General features: G+C 46.1%; 1 protein-coding gene across 1 annotated transcript in view; it reads right to left on the reverse strand.

Annotated features, from left to right (window-relative positions):
* RREB1 (ras responsive element binding protein 1) overlaps positions 1 to 11,829 on the reverse strand; it is a 119,579-nt gene extending 107,750 nt beyond the window's left edge. Inside the window, exon 1 of the mRNA XM_058029857.1 lies at positions 11,757 to 11,829. Coding sequence (XP_057885840.1) covers positions 11,757 to 11,796 — 40 coding nt within the window. The 5' untranslated portion in view covers positions 11,797 to 11,829. The remainder of the gene's footprint in view (positions 1 to 11,756) is intronic.
* Positions 11,830 to 19,056: the final 7,227 nt, after the last annotated feature.

Consider the following 19,056-nt stretch of genomic DNA (forward strand, 5'->3'; position numbering starts at 1 on the left):
CTTCCCTCTACTGCTCCCAGTGTGAGGGCAGGAGAGGTGTGCCAGGGCCCCTCTCAGCCCAGCCTGTCCCATGCAGGGAATTCTGGGTAGCAGGCTCTCTGCAGCCAGTAATCCCAGCGGCAGGGAGCGTCCCTGTGCTGAGCCACAGCCAGATCCGGGGAGTGAAAAGGTGACAGCCAAGCCAACTTCTCATACACCCTCAGAGCCTGCAGCTCAGACCCCATGTCAAGATTAGGAAAGTATGCGCACACAGAGAGCACATGAGCTGCTGGAGTACTTTCATTTAACTCTTGCACACACCGTGTATTGAAGAAGTTTGGGTTCACGGCCACGTTTTTGGCCACTTCTCTTCAAAATTGGCTCTTTTCAGGCTGCAAGAGCTGTGGAAATTCCTTGGGCTGAGCAATGCTTCCTGAAGAAATTGGTGAGGTGAGTTTGGACATGTGGCTCACACGGGTTAAAGATTCTGGCTTGTGTCACCAATACTTTTTCTTAAAGTTTAAGGCAGGCTCCAATCCCAAAACACTTCCCCTAACTTTTGCCCATGCCAGTATTTTGACCTTAAAGGAACAACCTGCTTAATTGGAATTGTATCTGTGTTAAAGTGTCTGCAGGATCACTGCTTGGCTCAATCTAGACTTGCTGCTGACATATGCACATACACACACACAAACACAACCCCCACAGCAAATTCAGAAAATACCTTGAGAGCTATCAGGATAAGACAAAAAAAAAAAAAAGGATGAAGATGGTAACCCCCACCAAGGCATGTTTAAAATTTACATGTGTGTATGTTGGAGGATGATTCACCAGGGCAGGAAAAATAGAGATGTCTGAGGGCTATGGCTGGAAGCACAAGAAAGGTCCCTAATACTCAAGTTTATCTGGGCAAAGGGGAGTCCCAAAAGCAAACAGGTTTGTACACTACCAGCACCAGAAACACTGATAATTCTGGGAGTCATGCTTTTAGTTTTATCACTTCTAAAGAATAAGAATTTAAGTACTGTAATGTTAGCAATCCTATAATGCAAAGAAACACTCCTTCAGCCACAAAAACAAACTCAATTCCTTACTTCTCTGTACTGAGCACAAAAGCAGCACATAGAAACACAAGTTTCCCTGGAACAAACCAGTCAAATTCATTCAAATCTTCCCGAAGCACAACAGGGCAGAACCCATTCCTGTTCCCAGAGCTTATTACAGTAACATGACTAAACACGCTCAGCAGTCCAATGTGATAGGATGCATCCATTTGCTGATGCCAGAGGAAGATGCATGTCTCTCCTACATGGCACTGCTCTCACAGGCTGCTTCTCAAAAGATGTTTTGAAAAGCGACCTGCTGCGTACATTCTTAACAAGTCATAGTATCACCGGCTGTACAAGTGTTTGACCTCTACTTGCTATGCACTGCGGACAAAAATCTGACATCAGCTTATTCCAACCTTAGTAACACCAAACTGCTTCTGCAAAGCTGGCTGGAACAGACTACAGCAACGCACCGATAAACTCCCAGACAGACCCCTGGAGTGCTGAAAGTGCAACTAGTTTAGTGCATGAGCCCATGTGTTTTAAATTTGGGTTGGATTAATCCAAGTAAGTAACCTGATTAAAATGGGAGTCTTCTCTGGAGGTCTAATTTATAGATGTTTCCATTACTCCATATGCTCTTATGCTGTATAAACATAATGAATGATACATACATCACTTTTGGGATGATTTAAGAATTCAGTTTAAAACTACAACAGAAGTCATTCAAGGCAACAAAATTAAGTTACTTTGTGAATGGTAAGAGCCAGCAACTGCTCTTCATTTCAGTCTTGGAGAGGGGGTGACATCTTTCTATTCCCAGTTTCTCCTTCTAATTTCCTAATTTCAGAACCCTGATATTTGTCCCTTTTATGTACAGACCTAAAGCAAAAAGGAGAGAGAAGGATGTGATTTGACTGGTGGTTTAGAACACGTATTAAAGCTAGGAATGCATTTGCTTCTGAACCAAACAACCAGAGGCAGACTCCTGAACATGTGTATATACTTGCACCTATACCGCCTAGAAAAGAAATCAATAAATAATCTGTCCCTCACGTGCAAAGCAGGCATTTATGAGAGCTGCCCAAATGCTGCTTTGCAACCAAAGCTGTCTATTTATAAGGAGACACCTCAGCAGGAGCAGTGCAGGTTCCCAGCATGCCTCTACCTTGGTATCTGGAAAGGCTCCACTATGGAGTAAGAAGATAGTTATAATTAAACATTTATACTGAGGTAGTGCTGTGCAGGTCGGTTCCACAGTGTGTTAGGTGGCTTTTCAAAACTCAGTAATTGAATGCTGATCCCTGCCCCGAAGAGTTTACAGAGCAGGAAATCAAAGCATAACACTTGGCATCTGTATACCAGGAATTAAACAAAGACCACCACCAGTTCATTTCCTGGGTCTTTGGACTAGGCAGCTCACATAAACATCCATTACCAGAAATACTGGAAATTTTAAAATCAGCAGTCTGGACCTTCCTAATCCACATCTGTGCAGCTCTGTTTGAATTAGTAGCTGGGACAGTAACTCCAGCATGCAATTTGCACATGCTGCTGGCATCTTCTTGTCCAGTGTAGATTATTTTTGGCCCAAATGCTTTTTAGCAATCATTTTGAAAAGACAGCGAGCACACAAACGGAAACATTTACTGCAAGTCAGTCGATTCAGGCCGTGCAAGCGCAGGAGAGGCTGCCAATGCACGAGGTCCAAAGTCAGGCAACAGCAGATCCTTCTGTCCTGAATGTCCAGGACAAGCCCAGGGAGGCATCAGCACATCCACAAGGCAGTGCTAGCACACGTCGGCTGGGGCAGACCACGGCCACGTGCAAGCCTGTGGCCTATGCGGCGTTGCAATGCCACTAACCCACATCTCTTTCTATGGAGACTCAGTTACGCAATGGTGCAAATAAAAACTCTGGCCCCAAACACACAGGGGCCATCTCTGTCCCAAATCCATCCTCAGGGAGAATTCTCTGCATTCCCCTTTTCCTGCAGGGAAGCACAGGCCTGGGAAGGACAAGTCCTACTCACCAGACTGAATACGCTCAAGAAAGTAAAAGCACAACCTCTAGGATTTAAAAAAAGGACACAGCAGTGGCCAGAGCTGCAATGATGCCCAAAACCTGGATGGAAGAATTTAGTCAAAATAGACTATTATACTGCAAATTCCATTTGCTGTTTATCAAGCAAGCTCCTAAAACAGATGCATTGACTTTGTAACTACACCTGTAGGAATTTCAAACACCAAAAAAATACAAAGACACTATTAGTATTTCAGTTTTTTAAAGTTTCCTGGCATCTTTCATGCTATGAATTCTCAAGAGCTTTCAGCTGTTCATACCCCACATAAAATCTTAGTCCAGAGAAGCCTGAAAGAATTTTTCTGTTGATTCAACTGAAGACACGTTTTCCACTTCTATCTGCTATTTACGTATCTATTGATTTTTTTAAACATGGAACAGCAACTGTAACGGGCCATGATCAGTGTTCACCTTATCTACTTACTTTTTGTGAACACCTCAACTTTCATTTGCTGTCCTTTGAGCATTTAAAATTACTAACCTTACTATTTATTTCTAACTTTTTTTTCCCCTCAAGGGAAAAGGGAAGCATGGAAAATCCTCAGTCACTAGATTTAAAGAGCTTACAAGTTCCAAAAGCTTTGCAAGTAGAGATTGGGAACTGCTTGAAACTGCAGTTACTGAGGCCACAGAGTTTACAGAATCCATCAGATCCTTCCTGCAGAGTTTATAATCTGCATGGCTTCCTCTCAAGGTAACCAGCATCCACTCTGAGGTGCAGATCGTTTCCCTCACCCCTAGAAATTCACCCCCTGCTTTGGCTGCACACAGGATTCACTGCACTCAGCAAAAAAACACTGCCATTTTGCAAAAAGGAGGAATGGAGACAGAGGATGGAGAATACTTCTCCCACAAACTGCAGGCAACACTGATATGAAAAAAATCCTCACTTTTTGAACAAAACCAGTTTCCAACAATAAAGCAAGTTTGCACCAGGGAAACAAGGGCACTGTGATACAGCTCTCTTTACAGCATGGACAGTCAGGCTCCTGACAGTCCAGAGAATGACAGGAGATCTTACCAGGCAGAAAAGACACCTATCTACTGTAAAGGCTGAGACGTTGCTCCAAGACTTCTTCCAGAAGTTGCCAATGCCTACAGTCTTGAAACTTACTTGGAAATACAGTAGGATGTACTTAGCAACACCTGGCTGGGGCATCTGATAAGGTAGAAAAACAAATGATGCAGTGGTTGGAAGTGCAAACCAAAAGAAATATACAACAGCTAAATACAAGATGGAAGTTACATCTCTGTAGAGAAGCACTTGTCACTGCACTCACAGTTCTTCCCCTGGAAAATACAGTCAAACCTCACAAATGGAATCCCTCAGTAATCCAGCTACAGCTCTTCTACAGGTGGCTTCTCTGGTGCGTGCTTCCACTTCCTGAACCCTCAGTGTCTTGCTTAGAAAGCAAACCTCCTTCTGCAGCCCTCCTCCCTCCCACCCAAAAGCATAAGGATGTACACACAGCTAAGTATGTCAGCTGTGCTGCAAGTTATCCAGCTGGAGACCATTTCAGGACACCTTAATGCTTTTGGGAAGGAGGGGATGAAGCAGGTAAGCACATGCACAAGACACCACAGACACCTTGCGTGTTTCCGCAATACAATGGCAACTGCATCAACATCAGAAAAAAAATGCACACTTGGGTGAGGAACAGCACACAGGTATTCATGACCTGGTTGCTTCTCATGTTCTCAAAACACAAAGAGCAACAAGATGTGATGAACTTAATTTAATAAAGAAAATACAGTTTGTGCAACAAAAAGAGGAACTTAAACTAGGGTCCTTCCCCTACCCAAAACTGAGGGGTCCAAATTAACAAGGAAGTAGTGCTGCATATTGGTGCAAAATCCAAAGCAGCTCTCTCTTGTTCAAGCCCTGATGTTACCAGTGTGAAGGAGTCCAGCCTGAACACAGCAGTGGAATTTATTGCTGTGATGCAAGAGCTCTGAACAAAGCACTCCCAGCTACTGATACACCTGAACACTGACATCACCTGCTGTATGAAACAGGACTAACAAGGGCTCCAGTTAAAGCCAGCTAATCACACACAATAAAAGGAAAGCTACACTTCAGCATGAACGTTTTGTTTCTCTCATCCTCAGATAGGAAGCACATACCTAACTTAACTAAAAAAAGTTTGTCAACTGCTGACCATCCTCCATTTTCAAAGACAGATGATGCAAGCCCCCGTTCCTAAAACACCTACGGGTACATTTGTGCTGTTTCAGGAAAGCACATGCTAACACCTGTTAAAGTATCTACCAGGAGATGCTAAGTGGAGAAGTTCTACATGTATGAGAGGCTGGAAATTCCACTATTAATCACAAAATATCTTTCTCTTTTAGAACCAAATTAACAAGTCACTTAGGCACATCAGCACAGAAAATTTCCAAGAAGATTAATACATTTTTTATCCAGAGTGACTTGAAAGTATAAATTTCATTTTTCAAAGCTGACACTGGGAAGTCGCTTGGCCATTGCATGCAAGCACCTTTCCCACACTTTTTCAGAGCATTACACAAATAACATCCCTTGTGCAAATGGATCTTCAAAGAAATTTCAGACAGCAGGATGTAGGGATGCCTTCTCCAAAAGGAAAAGGATCTCTGAAAATCCTGAGATTATATAAGTACATAAGATAAAACAAAAAACATTTTTACTCAGGAAGGTTAGATGCAGGAAAATGAATTTGAAAGTTGCATTCCACATGCTTCTACAGGAAAACTGCAAAGGAGACAGGAGAGGTCATCAAGGCCTGAAAGGCCTGGCTCTCTAATGGTCCTTGGAATACCTGTTTTAGCTCAGAAGCCTAACAATGCCCTGGGGGATTTTGACAGTTTTTCTTTTCCCTTGCTGTAACACCTCTGTGGATGGCTGGGACTCCACAGATGAATCCTGCTGTTGAAACAGCTGCCTCTCTCTACATCTTTAAAGAGGTATTCAGATTCCCTTAGCCTTACTTAGTTGAATCATTCTGAATAAACAGTCACCACCCATCAACTATGTATTTTTGTAAAGCACCTAGTCAAAGGCAACCACCTTTATTGATTGCTATGCTGGCCAACCTGAAGGCTGAAATGTTATTATTAAGGAAAAAAAAAAAAAAAAGAGCAGGATACACTTGAAGGCCTGTGTTGTTTCTAAAGGAAGCACAGGTCCAGGCGTTGCTCAGCGACATCAGGACGATTCCTCTCTGCCTGCAGGAGGCTGCTCTAACAGGTTTCATACCAGCACAGCCACAAGCCAAGTATCCCACTGACTCTTCTCCCTTTGGTCCAGGCCCTTTTCCTTGTTCTGACCCTTTTCCACCACAACATGAACGAGCCGCGCAACAGGAGCCCAGAGCATATGCCCCAGCTGGCAATTATTTCTACTTTCAACATTTCATAATAAAGCATTAGCACAAGCTCCAAATAAGTCCTGTCACCCTGCTCCAAGTAAAATGCTGCAGGAAGGAGTGTGAGATGCTGCGGTACTGCTGGCTCAGAAGTTTGTACTCTTTTAAGTCACTGGCTATTCAAAACAGAGTGGTACAGGGTGAGGTGGAGGGAACACCTTCGGGTGGGAAAAACATCACTGGCAGACATCAAAGATAAGCCATCATCAGATTTCTTGCACCAAAGAAGAACAAAGTCAATGCTCCTGAAATTCCTGTTCAGAAGTACCCCAGAACACAGCCAGCACTTCCCACCTCAGCCAACCTCACCTCTGCTCATTTGTAACCAAACGCTGATAACCAAACCCGGCCTGGCAAAGCTCTGCCAGTTTCAAGCCCATTCTGGCTCCACACAAATACCTTGACTTTTCAGTGTATCACCAGAGAGTGACATTCCCAGAAGTACCCAAGTCCTGCCTTTGAAATCACTGCCTGTAAAGATTCTTCTAAATGTGCGTGGGGGAGAGGGGGAAACCACAGCTCCCACAGGTGCTGGTTTATGTAGGACATTAAAAAGAAAAGCAACAAACAAGCAAACAAAATAAAACAATGCACACAGAGAAAGGATTCCTCATATGCCTCCCCAAAGAAAACCTGCTTTAACTGCTGAGCAACATCTAGTCAAGTCAAATCTCCCACCCCAAAGCAAGAAAAAAAAGCTGTTGCATTGTCTCAGAAGGCAACTCCTTCTCACCCTCAAAGTTTACATCTGCTCCATAAAAGACTTTCCAGCAAAGCTGCAGGGTACCTGAGCACTCCATCCATGATAAAGCTGCTCTCAAAAGAACACGAAGCAGTTTCTGGCCCCTTTCCAAGTTGTAGAATGCTGTTGAAAAGGCATATTTTAAAGCTGTAACCCTATCACTGTCCATCTTGCTTGAACTCAGAAAGGAGGCAGAAGACAGAGAGCAAGAAGTATTCTCACTACCTTCAGGAGAAGGGAAAGCAGCACTACCATCCTCCTCTACAGACAATTATCTCCCAAGCAAGAAGCTACCACATCAACAAGGCAGCAGTGGCAAACTGGTCTAGTAACACAGTCCAATAATACACTAATTTCAAAACAGCCTTTATCGTGCTGAAAGAAGAAGACATGATTTCACATGTTTTAAGAGTGTACACCTAAAACAGAGATTTCCAAACTTAGGCATCATTCATCAAAAAGTTAAAAGGGGCTTTTTTCCACACATGCATAGATTTCAGACTAACAGGATTTACTTGTTTTCTGCCTGTTCCTGGGGAACTTCTGCAGTTTCTTTTTTCCCAAGACTGTCCCTGCAGGCTGCTATCCAACATACATCAGATGCTCCTGCAGCAACAGATAACTCTGGAGGGACATTTGCAAAGGGCACAGATCAAGGGCCTGATGTTAGTAAAATTTCAGTGTACTGGGGGAGGGTAGAATTACTCCTGTACGTAGGTAATTTGAACATTTGACACAGTCCCCTGGAAAGCTTTACTTCTGCATCTACATATATATATATTTTTTTTTTAATGTCTTACTAGGAAAAGGTGTATTTTAAGTAAATTAAAAAATTATTGCAACTTAAAAAGTGAATCCTTTTCAAAAACACTCAGGTTAATTTTAGCATCCTTCTGTTTAGCTGCTTAGCAACACTTATCCTATGACCTTCTAAGCACCACCTACTTTTACAAGGGATAATGAATATAACCAAAGGGATTTATCTATATGTTTTTAATCTATACAGTGTAAGTGCATCACCAGTTTTTATTTAAATGAGAAATCCAACCCAACTGAGAGCAATTCAAACTATTTCTGTTTAAGAAGAAAGTTTCACAGACTAAAGTCAAGCTACTGTTATGACTGTAGTGTTACTTCAACACAGGCAAAGTGATAATATCCTTAAGGAGTGAGAAAAGCACTACACAGGTCAGTGTTTGTATACTTTGGGAAACACTGCACTTATCTTTGGTACCAAAAGAGATCACACATGCTACTGGCAGGTAATGAAGAGATTCAGCTTTCCCAGTTTTGAAAGCTGAAGTTACTTCCCAATCCTCAATCAAAATAAAAAGCCATTTTGTCAGAGGGTCACTGAATACTGTAAAGAGTTAAGAGTGGCATCACAACCTGGGTGAGCTAAGTCAGAATAAGATGCTTCATTACACTGAAATCTTCAAGTGAAGCTTCAAACACCCAGGTCCAGATGGGAAAAAAAAAAAAAAACCAAGAAAAAAACCCCCAAACCCCAGAAAAACTCTGCCATACAAGCCAAATATATATATATATATATATCTTCTTTACCATTGTTAGTTCTCAAAAGAAATGTGTAAGAGTGGCTACATAAATAGTCAATTCTGATGAGCAAATAAAAATTTGACAACTAGAAGCTGTCTGTGAAATGAAAGGAGAATAAAAGTTTACTTGACTGCACTTAAAGGATGATATTTTCCCAAGTACACGATACGAATTCAGTTCCAAATACGGATGCCAGGAGGAGGAAGGTGAGGGAGCAAAGGAGGCCACCCTCGGTTCGGGAACAGCTGCCCTGCAGCATGAGAGGCTGGGATGCGTCCCTGCCGGCAGGTGAGGCAGAGCCTGGGTACTCTGATTGATTGGATGATGGATTCATGCTGTTCCTGGGATTCTAACAAACAAAAGGGCCTATTCTTTCCTGGATGTACCCAACTCCGGTTAAGGCTAATCGGCATTATGCAGGCCCACCAAGAAAAGACTATATACCCTTAAGTCTTCAAAGAGAAAATTAAAACCTAAAACAAATATGGCTGGCCTGACCCTGAGTCACTGCATCCCTTTCACACACGCTGACCCTGTGGAAAACAGGAACTGCGGTAACAAAACTCAGTGCTGGTGTCAAAACGACCGACCTCAACGAAAAACTTCAGCCATCATAACAGCTGTCTACTGTGCGCTGTAGGGGTGACAACACGGCGTTATTTAGCAACTGCTCCTGTTGTTAATGAGCGATTTCTTTTCCAAGCCATGGGGCTGGATGTTGGAATGGTAGGAAACATCCACTGCATTGGCTGTCTCTCTTAGACCACTGCCCCCAAATCACACTGAACTAGGTGTTTACTTTCTCAAATAAGTAAATACACTTGATCTTATCTCCAAGAGAAAACAGGCGAAAGAGGGAGCTGGGATGAAAACTGAATGGTTGGTGTGCCCCCCGCCTTCCCTGCAGCTATGAGCCCGGTGGCTCCCGGGCAGGATGCTGGCTCCTCGGCGAGCAGGACCAGAGCATCAGCTGCGGGCCGGAGCCCGCGGCGCGGCCGTGGGAGGGCGGCGGGCACGGAGGCGCCCGGGCCTCCGCGGGGTGCGCAGCCGAGCACAGCGGCCCGGGCAGGGAAATGTGCTGAGCCAGGAGAAGCGCTCTCCTCCTTCTGCGCAACCCCGCGAGGATGCCGAGGAGGGGAAGATATCACAGCCGAGAAGTGAAACGGGGAAAATTATTAAAAAACGAAAGAATAAAAAAATAAAAAACTCAAGCGTGCGTGCGGAGGGAGGCGGGGGAGAAGTGCAGGGAGAAGAAGCCAAAGGAAACTTATCTGCGACATGACAAAGTTCAATCCACCGCCCTCCCTCCTCTGCTGAAGAAAAAAAAAAGTTGCAGCATCTCGGCGCGCCCCGCTCCCGGCCCGGCCCGCGACCCCCGCGCCCGCTCACCCCGGGCGGATGGGGCGGGGGGGATGCCGAGCCCGTGTGCTACGAGCTGGGCAGGAGGAGCTGCCTCGCATCCTCAGCGCGGCCCCCGCGGCGCCGCCGGGGGTGTCCGGCCCGTAGCAACGGCGATGGGGAGGGAGCGCAGTCGCCCAGAGACGGGGCTCGGCCGGCTCCCATCCGCACCGGGCACCGCGCCGGGGGGGCGCCAGCCGCGCCGCCCCAAACTTTTGTTTTCACCTCAAACACCGCCACGGCGGCAGGGGGGTCACCTCTGCCTCGCCGCTCCCCCCCCCGCCAGATGGGGCTGAAGGGGGCGAGGGCCCGGACACCCCTGCTCAGCTTCGGATGCTGCCCGGCTCCTTCCTGTAGTGGCGACGCCGCCCAGGCGTCCCTGGCCCCGCCGCGCGGGGATGTGTTCCTGGCACCGCACAAAGGCAGCGGGACGGGGGGGACCCACGGGGGGCAGCGCCCCCCGCCCTCCCCGGGCACGGCTCCCCCGCGCCCCCGCCGCGCAGGCCGGGAGGGGAAAGGACACGCACGTCCCTACCGGGACGGGGGGGAGGAAGACGGGGGGGGGGGGGGGGCGGCGGGTGGAGAAAGTGGAGGAAAGGCGAAAAAAATCAAATAAAGTAAGGAAGAGGGGCACAAGAGAGAGGAGAGAGGTACCCGGGTGCCGAGGAAAGGCAGGCGCGGCCGTCCGGCCCTGCCGGGGGAGCGGAAAGTGAGCGGAGAGATGCGCGGCGCAAGCCGGCTCTACCTGCGGAGAAGGGGCGCCTTCATCCCAACTTCCCAGCTCCGGCGCGGCCCTCCCAGCCGGGAACTGCGGGCAGGGGCCGCCGCGGGACCCGCCGCCACCGCCGGCAGGAAAATAACCCTGAAGGAAAAGTTAAAAGGCAAGCTCGGGAGACGGGGGCGAGCCGGGCTAGAAGATGTTGCTTCCTCGCAGCCCCATCCAAATTGTGGCGGTGGCTGGTTAAAAATAAACTTTGCAGCAGGAGGGGGGGGATGATCTGGCCGGATTCCTGAGCTCAGACGGTTTAATATGGATGAGCATCAGGTCCTGAAGGCAAAACGCCGCGGCTGGTGCCGCTGGTTGGTAGAAAGTCTGCAACAGGGAAGGGAAAAAAAAAAAAAAAAAAAAAAAAAAAAAAAAAAAAAAAAAAAAAAAAAACAGGAGCCGCGGAGGGAGGAGAGGAGAGGGAGGAGCGGGGGAAGGGAAGAGGGAGGCTGCACGAACTCATCATCATCTCCACCGCTGCCAGCCAAACTTTTTTCCTCCTTTTTTTTTTTTAAAGGAAACTTTTTTCCCCCCTCTAAGAAGAATTTCATTTTTTTAAATAAGTCGCACGACCAGCCGACACACTGCAACGTCCTCACGGCCGCGCCTGCCCCCTCCCAGAAGTTTATTTTTCCTCATCTTTCTCCCTGCCCTCCCTTAAGAAAAAGAAAAGAAGAAGGAAAAGAAAAAAAAAAAGAAATAGATATCCCTCCAGAGTTAAGGCACGCTCCTGCCCTTTGTGAGGGAGCTCCGCGGCCGGGCAGCCCCGCGGTACTTACGCCGGACTTTGCTGGGGCTGGGCTGCTTGCGCCGCGACATGCCGGGAGGATGGGCCGCCGGGGGGGCGCGGGGGCGCGCCGGGGGGAGCGCGCACGGGAGGGAGCCGCAAACTTGTTCCGGAAAAAGGAATCAAAATGGCGTTTCTGTGGATGTGCAAAGTTCATCAACTCCGCGCTAACTTCCCGTCCTCCGTGCCTCCCTGGAGGGGAGAGATGGGCACGGTTAGGGACCCCGCCGCGCCGCGCTCCGCGGGCGCCCCCGCCCCCTGCCCGCCCCCGCGCTGCCCCGCGCACCCTGATAAGGAGACACATCACGTGTCGCTCCGGCTCCTCTCCCGGGGACGCGCTACCGCGGCAGCAGCAGCCTGTTGCAAATAGCATCTCTAACTCGCCCTCGTCGCGGGGAGGGAGGGGCGCCTCCAAGGAGAGGAGTGAGCACAACTTTCCCCCCCCACCCTTCCTCCGTCCCTCCCTTCTCCGCCCGGCAGCGCAGCGGCAGCGGGATGCCCGGGGCAGGCGCGGGGGAGCGGGGGGGCGGCCAGGTGCCACGCGGCGCCCCGCGCCCTCCCGCTGCTCCGCCGGCCGCGCCCGCGGGGCTCTCCCGGGCGGGCCCGGCCCGCCGCGCTCCCGGCCCGCCGCGCGTGTCCCCCGGCGCCCGGCCGCTCGCCCGGATCGGGGCCGGAGCGCATCCGGAGCCGCCGGTGGCGGTGCCGCGCCGCCGGCTCCGAGGAATTCACCAGGGCTCTCCGCTGCCGTGGAAATGTCTGTGCATCCTCCTGCGCCTCCCAGCCCGGTGCCTCACCAGGTACAGCGGCCGCAGGCAGCACAGCCCGTGCTCCCCGGGCAGGAGTCACCTTCTGGGTGTGTTTGGTTCCTCGGAAACTTTTCGTCCTTGCGCGATTTGGGTCCCCGCAGGGGTCAGTCATGCATCCAGACCTAAAGGACACGTTAAATGTAACAGCACCGCGAACATCAGCGCAGGAACAGAGGTGCAAATGCTGTGCCTAATCGAAGGCAAGATGCGGCCGCTCGCACGTACAGGTAGTTACACTGCGCGGCTCCGCACGCACCATCCTTCCCGTCACTTTCCCTGCAGTGGAAGTTCAAAGGTGCAGGAGACTTAACAAGTGATGGAGAAGTGTTCAGAGTGGTGAGGATTTCACTGTAAAGCCGGTACCGGTTTAGAGTTGTGTGGCAAATAATAACACTACATAAAAACAAAATACCTGGCAATACTCCATCCTGAAAGCTCGATGGGAAAAAAAGAAAAGAAAACCAACACTGCTTCCAAGGAGTGCCTAATGAGTATAGGAGGAACCAGCTTACCTTTAAGGAAATGGTTATTTACACTACATCTAGAGCTACTAAAACTAGGCCTTTTAAAGCTGTTACTGGTGAGGTGGAACCTGCAGTCTCTGCCTGTTTTTTAAAGAAATCAAGTAATGGCCTCTAGGCAAAAGGCTTGTGCCAGCTTACGTGGTATCCTATCTCCTGATTGAAAAGGGATTCACCTGGAAAACAAGGCGAAATTCCAGGTATGTGGCAGTGAGCCCTCAACTGACTATTTTCACAGACTATTGCATGTAAGATGTCATGATTAACTTCATTTGCACCATTTTTTCAAATACTGGATAAAGGCATACAAGTCAGGAATGCACAGGTCCTGTCTCAAAGCCATGAGCTGTGATTCATATCAGTAATAAACCTCATCCCTTCTGGACTCACAAGTAAAACACGTGCAGGTCTGGTGAACTGGGAGTTAGAGATGCCACAAGTGCAAAACCGAAAGGTAGCACACGTATATTCAGAACGTGAAACTGCAGCTTTGACATGTGTGTGATGTGGTGGTTTCTGCGGGCTCAATTTTTGCCACTTGTGCTCTATACTGAGTTCTCTGCAGTACTTCCCAAGTGGAGTTGCTGACTGACAGAGGAGCAATATCATTGTTTATCCCACAATATTAGCAACAAACATGAGAGAAAGCACATTCTCATTGTTCTAAGGTTCTTATTTTACCAAAAAAAAAGAGAGGAAAGCCGTTAAAAATAAACTGATAGCAAAGTGTCTTTAACCTTTTCATCTCTGTCCCCATTGAACCTGTCAACCTGCACTGGCAGAACTGCTGGTAAGTTCAGCAGCTTTACAGCCAGCTTGCATCTTCAGTATCATGTGCTGTCAGGCATCCAATTAATCAAAAACCTGAGCAGTTTATCCATCTCAGGCTCAGCCCTTGAAACATTCTGTTTACATTGGAAGACTGCTGTGATTTAAGCCTTCATGGCACACACATACAAACTCACAGAGACTGGGCCTGGTTTGCACAGCCATTTATTTGCACAAATGGCTGCAGCTGAAACTGGTGAAAATTCCTGTATGGGTAATCCTATTTGGAGGTTAGCAATGCATGTCTCATTGACCTCTGCCTAATATTTCTAGAATAGTCTTGGAGGCATTTTGGACTACCTCAACATGAAGATTCCCATCCTCTATGTATCTTTTAACCTTGGAGGTGCTTAAGAGCCCTTCGATGTGGGAAGTTTAGCAAGCAGGTATATGGAATAGATGGAATAGAAAAAGAAGTGTTTCTCAATTCAGCATCTGAAATCTGCTCTGAAAAGGTGGACATGTAAAACTCACATTGGAAAAAAAATCATGATTTTAGTCTTTGGAGAAAACATGCAGGTAGTTTTTTATAGCACCCCTATTCTTTTTGTAAGATGGAATGAAGCATGAACCAGTACATACTGTGTTACATTAATACTGAAAATTAAAAACCAACAAACAACCCAGTGATGAAACAAAGTTATGTAATAACTTTAAACCCCCATTAACTACTAGGGTTTATAAAATAATAAAAAGTTATATGTCTTTTAGCAGTTAAGGAATTAATGATAATTCTGGGTTATTGGTGGGCAAGAGAAATTAAATATTTCTTTCAGCCTTCTGTCATTTGAAATTTTATAATGCATCAGAGAGGTAAAACACCACTGTGGTCTAGTACTGAATGTGAAGTTTTGAGCAAATGGTTCCTTTTTTCTATTACTTATTTTAGAGAAAGAGAAGGTAGAGGTAATTTCTGTCTAATAAACCCCACTTTTATGAATGACTCTCCCAAAATGGTACTACTGATACAGCTATCCTCTTCATTCTGCACATTTCACTATTTACATTACTGTGGTTTATCCCATCTCCTTTGACCACTCTATGACAAGATAAGTAAAAAGTTGGGGGTTTTTTTTCCTAGGACGATTCATATTTTCTAGACTTTCTGGATACTGACTGTAAACACACTCAGGGGCAAGAAGACTTTCTTAGCTTCTGAGTAACCCTCACACACCTTTCCAATTCTTCACAATAAGGATAAATACAATGAACAATAGTAGAAATAAAACCAATAGTTTTGTGAAGATGTTTAGTGTGTTACCATATTCATTGACACCACTGGGTGACACAGCAATATTGGTGACAATAGCCACCTGCTGTGGTCCCAAGAAAAGGACAACTCCACCTCCGCCCTCAATTTAAATATCAGAGATGCTGATTAAAGGTATTCAAGGAGAGAAGAAAAACAGGATGTATAGCTTATATGAAGGCCACAACCTGAGGATGTCTTAAAGCACAGAGACTAAAGCTAACGTTAGCGTTAAGAGAGAAGTTAAAGTTTAGTTGGAAAAAAATTTTCCCCCATCTTATGAGACATTATCAACATTCTGTGGTTTAGATCTTGATCTTTAGAAGTTACTGTAATTTCTTGCAAATTTACACATCACTTTCAGCCAAAGCAGTTCAGAGTAAGGCATTTCTCTGGCTAACCAGACACATTTTATATGCTGAGAGGCAGGACTGGGCCCTGACTTTACAACACCTCACGACTGCTGGGTGAGGGCAGCTGCCAAGCCCCAGCTCCCTCGCCCTGATGTGGCTGTCCAGCCTCAGAGGATGTCAGAGGCATTTGAAGCCCCGTGCCCTGCCTGAGCTTGTGCTGCTCAGCATCCAAAGTCCTCTTGCTGCCATCCTTTTCCTGATGTCCTCGCTCATGCCAAGAGGGAGAACTCAGCTGACATACTAACACAGGGAAAGGCCTACTTGGAGGATCAGAGAACACAGCCCTGAGGGCTTTGAGAAATAAGTCTTTATAAAACCTGAGACCAAAAGAAATGTTTGAATTTCCTTTATGTTTCAACCAGTTATTTCTTTAAATGAACAAACATGCCATTGCTGAGTCTTCTCATGGGTTGAGGGTTTTTTTTTTTTGCTTAGAGGGTTTTTTTTCTCCAAGACACAGGTTTCTTGAGTGAAAAACCCCTTAAGAACTAATGCAGAACTGACAAATATGACCACCATAGAGGCAGGGTAATTATACAAATAAAATGGGAAAAGTTCAATCAAATATATATCCTATAAATTGCTTGGAAAAGTTAATGAATTTGTGCACTAGAAAACCACACAGAAGAGCATAATCCATGAGCTGCAAACCCTCTCAAAGCATTTGTCCGAAGATACAGACTATCTTACAGCATTGCCATTTTCCCCATGCAGGGAAATGTGATGCACCACCATGCTCAGCTACCCTGGCCTCTGGAAACTGGGCAACTGGGGAACAAGGGAGTGGTGGAACTTGCTCCTGTAACAACCCTACTCACTATATTCAAGGGCAGCTAGGCCAAAGCTTTAGTCCAAACTTATTTTAACATTAGCCTTTACAGAGAGAAAGAAAAGCTGATGTATCCCAGCATGCTTAAGCACTTTCCTTCACATCCCAACAGGCTGGCAGTGGCAGGCCTGGAATTAAAACCAGTATTTCCCCCAAAATCCCAGTGTAGTTCTCCAGGCACGAAGCCATCCACTCTGCTGGGTGTCTCTTCTCAGCAGGCAGTGTGTTAGTGATAACAAACAGCAAAAGATCATGTGTAAGTGTTTGCTCCCTGTTTGCTCTGAGACATTTCAACAGCGCAAAGCAGTCCTTGTGCTGGCTCACCTAGCCAGCCAAGACTACCTCTTGGCTAAGGATTCATATGGAAATATGAAGATAGTGTTTCTGAAACTCACACCACTTCTTTCCCCCCCATAGATCACAGCCTGTAGGACATAGTGCAGGACTGCTTGGAGTTTCTGGCTGCAATAATTGCTGGTCCCATCTCCTTCTCTCTTTTCACTGTGGGAGTCTCCTGCAGATGGATGCAATGCAGAGCAGCCCTACTGCTGGGACTGGACCAGCTTGATGAACTAGTCCCTTTCCCCAGCTCTAATTTTCAGGAGGTAAAAAGTAGCATAAACTATTGACCTAAACTATTGTAACAATAACCAGTGTTTCTAAACCCTTTCAGGGGAAATTCACCAGCCTAAACCTATTTTTCAGGATATACAGTCATAACTACAGAGAATGGCTAAAAGGGTAATCAGCTGACATATCTTTCAGCCTTATAACCAAAACAAACAACAGAGGCACAAGAGTGTTATTACAGTTTTAGTAACAAAAATTCTTTAAAGAAGAGTTTTAAAAATAGCACGTTTTAAATGAATGAAACTAAGTAAGATTCCCTCCTGCATATTGAATTATTTAGCAAATTTTGAAGCAGCACAGCCTACTTCTTCCTCAACAGACTGTTTGAAAACATAGCATGAAAAAACTAGTGGGTAGATGTTTGACATTTACATTCTCAAGCAATTCTGTGATCACTAATGTAGAGCCTCAGAAACAGGTTGTATAATCCATGTGCAAGTGTGTCAGTGTAGAGACGGGGGAGGTAAAAGAACAATAAGCAAAACCATCCACTGCAATACTTTCACTTGTTTTAAAACTCTGTATTGTTGCCCAGAAACTTTTGTTGCCTGGCAATGCAAAAAAAACACAGGTGTGCAAAAAGAAGTCAGTGTTCAATGCCCAGCCTGTGATTTGGTACTAACATGTTTCATTCTTACTGACCACCCAGCCTCTCACACCTAATTGATTGTTAGCTTAAATGTGATTGTTTTCCCTCCCAAAGGCAAGTAGTAAGTCAGCTGTGTGTTTCCTTGTGTCTCATTTGCTAGGGAGAGTGGATTCTGAAGCCTCTCACAATCAAAATAAATGCAGGTTTAAGCATTTATGCTTAAACAAAATAAATGCTTCTGTTAACAGCCACATCATGTTCAGTTGTTCAAATGGAGGAGACAGTGGCAGCTAAAGGAAGGTGGCAATATCCAATTGAAGCATCACTTATTATCTTTTGTTATCATAGACTAGAGGTGGGAAGCACCTACTCTCCATTCTGTGAGGCTGCCACAGTAATTCTCTGCACAGTACACTTTTCAGTACTGTCTTGGTTTGGCTTTAAGTATTCTCAGTTACGGAGGATTCAACAGTTTCTGTTGGGATCTTGGGCTGTACCCTTGCTGATTTTTCTATTTGGATGTTTCTATTGATTTTTCTAGCCTGCATTTTTATTTTCTTAACTTTGGGCCACAGCTAATTATAGCTTACAGAGTGCAAATAGAAAAGGGGATGGGGAAGAAGGAAACCCCCGTTGCAGGGAGAAGATGGTAGGCAGTGCTTTGAGATGCACCCACAAAGCAGCAGAGAGGGCCAGCAAGCAGCAGAGACGTGAAGAAATAGGAAGTGAGGCAGCAGTCATGAAGAAAGTAGGCAAGGAAGCAGTTACCCTGCAGGGTAGGAAAAAGCAGGACAACTTTAAAGGGCAGAGATTAGTATAACTTGGGGGAAGCTGCAATGACAGGATTTGGGGAAGAGAGGAACCAAATTACCAGGAAAAAATGGCCAATGGATGCAGTAGGCAAAGAATCAAGGAGGAAGCAGAAGAAAATGGTGAGGCTCAGGTAAATGAATATGAAAAGAGTCATTATGGTTTTGTACCTATTAAATTGTGCTCTGCATCTCCTTAAATCAGAAGCAAAATTGCACTGGGTCAGGTCTATGCCATAAAGTTCTGCAGGCAGATGTGCAAAGGGATATGGTTTGCAACTGAGCTTAGAACCCAGCTGTGCTACCAAAGGCAGCAAATGTGCAGAGTTAGGCAGTCAGAACCATACCTTCACCAGCACAGCTTGTCATTGTCATTGTCATTCAGACAATGACAAGATGAGCCATGCTGGCAAAAGCAGAGTCTTGCTGTTGTAAATGTTACTGGGGGTAGTTATACCTCTGCTGCAGTGTACAGGGCTGTAACTACACCAGGAGAGCTCTCTGCTTGTCAAAACAGCCATGCTCTGCTAACAGATTGTCCATAATGGACACATGATTGAGAGGTAAAAGGAATTCTTCTACTGACATGACTTCCACAACCACAGCAAAAACTGTCAG

The sequence above is a fragment of the Melospiza georgiana genome, chromosome 1 (genome assembly GCF_028018845.1).
Source record: "Melospiza georgiana isolate bMelGeo1 chromosome 1, bMelGeo1.pri, whole genome shotgun sequence".
In the NCBI taxonomy this organism is placed as follows: Eukaryota; Metazoa; Chordata; class Aves; order Passeriformes; family Passerellidae; genus Melospiza; species Melospiza georgiana.